Source organism: Cebus imitator, unplaced genomic scaffold (assembly GCF_001604975.1).
Source record: "Cebus imitator isolate Cc_AM_T3 unplaced genomic scaffold, Cebus_imitator-1.0 Scaffold243, whole genome shotgun sequence".
NCBI classification, from domain to species: domain Eukaryota; kingdom Metazoa; phylum Chordata; class Mammalia; order Primates; family Cebidae; genus Cebus; species Cebus imitator.
This window is the reverse complement of record NW_016107558.1, coordinates 488514-493054: the sequence shown is the minus strand read 5'-3', so window position 1 is coordinate 493054 and position 4541 is coordinate 488514. Positions and strand designations below refer to the sequence as shown.

The window sequence follows — 4541 nt, the reverse complement described above, 5'->3', positions numbered from 1 at the left end:
GCATTAGGAGAAATACCTAATGTAGATGACAGGTTGATGGGTGCAACAAACTACCATGACATGTGTATACCTATGTAACAAACCTGCACTTTCTCCACACGTATCCCAAAATTTAAAGTATAATAAAAAAAAAAAAAGAAAAAAAAATAGCTCTTCAAAAGAATGCTTGAAAAATCAGTAAAGATAATGAAATAACTCTTCCCCAGCTATTAGCCTGGTAGTTTAGACATTTTGATTAGGTTTCAAGGAGATTACAAAATCATGAATATGTACAAGAAGAGGCTTCATGGCCTGTATGAAAGTTTCTAAATGTGAATATTATTTTAGCGGTCATCCCTAGGGAGGCCTAGTACTCTCATCTAGTGACCGAAAATCTCAAGTTAAATCACAGTAATATCCAGAACCAGCTTGGGTAACAGAGTAAGGCAACATAGCACAAGAGTAAAAACACAGGAACAGGCGTCAGAAGACAGCCCTGCCAGGAACTGGGCCTTTCTGGGCTTTTGTTATTCATCTGAAGAAAAAAAGGGATTGGATCCTAGGAGTCTTCCCAGTTCTAAAATTTAATGCTCTAGATCCAAGATGTTATATAAATTTTTATTAACAGGAATACCAGCTTAAAACAAAAAAGCAAAGTCAAAACATTGTTATACCAAAAAAACTTGAGAGACGTATAATAAAAATGATTCTTTCTTCCTGAGGACCACCTTAGTACTTGTATATTCTTCCCCCAACCTGACATTATTGAACAGTAAAAAATTGTTTTAAGGATTAAATGTTCCCTTTAGTTTTCAGAGCATGTCTTTCTTCATCCCCAAAATATTGTCCCATTAACAGAAAATGGTGTCAGAAACACTTTATTAACGGTAATCCCTTTTATGAGCTTCCAAAGAAAAGAATATCATTCATATCAACACTACAAAAGAACAATTTTAAAAACCCAAATAAATAAACGAACAAACAAAACCACTTCTAAGCTCCCACCACTTTCTAAACAGAATTAAAGTGAACCAAGCCGTTTTCACACATCACTTGGAGTGTAGATTTATTTGGCTTGAGGAATCTCCTAAACAAATTACATCAACCTCACTCCATTTCCTTGCTTAATAAAAATTATGACCGGACAAATATCAGACTTTTAAGATTTTAAAAATAATAGAAAAGTAAAAATAGATTTCCCAGGGAAGTCCCTCTCCTAAATCTTATATGGTTTTGCTGCTTCTGTGAAATCTTTCTTTGGAGTAACTTGATAGAGTAGTTTTTTTGTTGTTTTTAACTGGATTCATAGAAGGGCATTGAATTAGAAATTCAGTGGATTCATGGAGCATGAACTTTCACGAACAATAAGAAACCTTTGCTCTGAAAGGAAAACAGCAAATATAAATGAAAGAATGTGATCACTGGATGTCCATTTCATTATGTAATTTGAGTCTTACATTAGATATTGCACCCTCAATTAAAAATAAAGCAAAAGAAACCAGAATAGTATGAGCACTCTGAAATCATCTGCAGCACTTTTAAGGGTTAAACCTGCTTAACCCATTCTTAGTCAGAGAATGGCACCAAAGAGTACAGCTCACCCCTTAAGCGTGGCTAGTTCTAAACCTGTGATACCCTCAGGTTGTCAGAGCAGTCATGCACTCCATTTTCACCCCCCTCCCACCCATTTAATAGGATCCATTCATAGCTACTCACTACTGCAGGATTTGACCTGAGAAATGCTAGGATTTATTAGCTCAGCAGTTGTTTTGAAAAGTCCCTAAATAATCTTTGCCCTTGGCCAGCAAGGGAACTGCTAGTCTCGAGCTCTCAGAAGCAGCTGGTGAGATTCTCAGCCAAGTTCTTCAGATGCAGGAAGTTCTTCAAAACAACCTACTTTAACATGGCATTTACAGATTTTTAAACCAGCCTTCCTGGATCGAGGAAATGTTATTCCTGACTCCTTTGACCCAGATGCTGGCTAAAATTTCATTTATAATCTGTAGGTAATCACTCTTTCTTCCTTCTTTCTTTCTAGGAGCTGGCATGGTGGTTAAATTTTTCTAAAACAGTCATATTAATGTGTTCAAAAATCCACTGCTGAGTCTCAGAGAGAGGGTCACATCTGGCCATGAAAATCTTCTTCTCTGCAGGGTTGCAATCCATGCAGCTGTTGCTCACAGAATGGAATAATGTTCTGTCCTGGAGGAGTCGAGAAGAGAAGACTGTTGTAATACGTGGTGAATGGTTACAACCCAAAACATACAGAAGTAAGATATTTCTGTTTGTATTTCAGTATATTTTCATCGCGTAAATAGATCAGCTCCCAAATCAAACAATAGCAGATGGAGTTGCCAATATGGAATGCGAATTTGTAGGATCTATTGGCACTATGTAGGGCTTACAAGCAGGTTCAATTAGAGACAAAAAATGGTATTCACGCATTCATTCAATGGTTCATTAAAAAAAAAAAAAAAAAAAGCAATCCATGGCCAGGTGCAGTGGCTCACGCCTGCAATATCAGCACTTTGGGAGGCCGAGGAGGGTGGATCACAAGGTCAAGAGATCGACACCATCCTGGTCAACATGGTGAAACCCTGTCTCTACTAAAAATAGGAAAATTGGAAAATTAGCTGGGTGTGATGGCACCCGCCTATAGTCGCAGCTACTGGGGAGGCTGAGGCAGGAGAATCGCTTAAATCCGATAGGCAGAGGTTGCAGTGAGCCGAAATCATGCCACTGTATTCCAGTCTGGCAACAGAGCGAGACTCTATCTCAAAAACAAACAAACAAACAAACAAACAAAAACAAACAAAAAAACAACCCATTTGTTTTTTCTGTGGTGAGCCTTTTGCTATTTGCTTGGATTTTGAAGATAATAAGTACATGGGGTTGCTTGTCAAGTAGCAGGTATTGTATAGCAAGCATACAATAATGAAGCTGTTTGAGGAGAAACAGGTACGCAAAAAATTATATTTGAGTCCACAGTAAATAATACCCCCTGCTCACATGCACACACAATGACCAGAAGAGTCATAATTCCCTCACATTGAACCTCTACTGGGAAAGAAAAATACAAAAACAAAAACAAAAAAAAGCAGCCAAAAGTGATGGGTTTTCAGCTGCCCGTTTCAGAAGATGAATATGGGTTTGGAGACAGAGGACACACAGGCAATAGCTGAATGTACAAATTCAAATTTGCCAGCTCTCGCGCTTCAGTCTCCTCTCAATCCCTTCATTGATAGAATGCAGGTGTTCCGGTGCTTCCGTTCTCATTGCTTTCCGCAAAATGGAGGAGGCAGCATTCATTTTTAAAAAGCCCCCAGGTACATGATGCATTTAACAGCCCAGTGAATGAAAAGATACCACGGGGACAGAAAGTTTAAGCAGTGAGCAAGCTCCTTGTCTGAACTAGCTCTGTTAACACACACCCCCTTTTAATTGTGTAACTGGAGAAAAGGTAATACTAAAAAAACTTTTTTCCTTAACTAGTAATAAATTTATCTCTAATATTGTCTATAACGCCAATCATATGAGAAAACATCCCCAAATCACTGCTTACATTTTTAGGACCAAGTAATGTTTTATTATTTAGTGTAAGAAAGGTTTACAGGTTCTGGTTACCTTTCTTTATCTGAGGAATACTAAACTTAAACACTGCTTTTAAAATTAGGAGTTTCTCAGACACACTTTGTAAACATTTCTGGGTTGCTCCTGGATTTCAAGACTCCATCAACCAATATTTAATGTCCTTTTAGGATCCGGATGTTTGCATAGTTAAGCACTGCATGAAGGAAGAAAGAATAAGGAAGGAGAAAGGCAACCTGCAGGCAATTTAGTTTGCCTGTTTCTATTTTCAGTGTAAACAAAGAGCTGCGCCTAATGCAAAGGCTTGCTATTCTCTTCTGCTCTCTTTAAAGGGGTTTCCTGAGTTTATTGTGGATTTTACTTTCCTTACAGAAAGAGGACTCCTGAGATCTCTTTGCTGTTTTATTTCCCTCCCGCTTCTTTAATTCCACCCACGTCTGACCCCAGGGAAGACTCTGAGAAGCTCTCTCCTCCTCTGGGGTGGAGGAAGCAGCTTCCTGGAGGAAGGAGACTCTCCGCCAGCCCTTCTTTCTGGGAGGGCTAGATATCTGCTGTGCTCTCCCAGCTGCTGCTGTGGCCTTTGGGCAGCAGTTTCTTTCACTGTCTTCTGTCTTCTTCTTTAGCATCTCTCATGCACACTCTCCCCGCCCCAACCACTAGTGAAGCTAAATGGATCTAATAGGTTTAGGTAAGTTTTTCAAAGAGCACTCTTAAGCTATTACAGTCATGAAGATTCTAGGTGACCTGCTACATTCTAATTCACTTTATTCTATGTACATGCACTTCTTGCCCTCTCTTCACTATTTGTATTTTTTCTTATTGTCACCTTTATCAATAGCTCACGTGTGGCTGGGCGTGGTGGCTCACGCTTGTGATCCCAGCACTTTGGGACGCTAAGGCAGGTGAATCACATGAGGCCAGGAATTCGAGACCAGCCTGGCCAAACATGGTGAAACCCTGTCTCTAATAAAAAT

At 39.2% G+C, this 4541-nt stretch overlaps 1 protein-coding gene across 1 annotated transcript in view; it reads right to left on the bottom strand.

Annotated features, from left to right (window-relative positions):
- Positions 1–583: 583 nt before the first annotated feature.
- The window catches only part of GALNTL6 (polypeptide N-acetylgalactosaminyltransferase like 6), a 232000-nt gene continuing 228042 nt past the window's right edge, over positions 584–4541 (bottom strand). Inside the window, exon 8 of the mRNA XM_017498515.1 lies at positions 584–2181. Within this exon, the coding sequence (XP_017354004.1) occupies positions 2014–2181 (168 nt within the window). The 3' untranslated portion in view covers positions 584–2013. The remainder of the gene's footprint in view (positions 2182–4541) is intronic.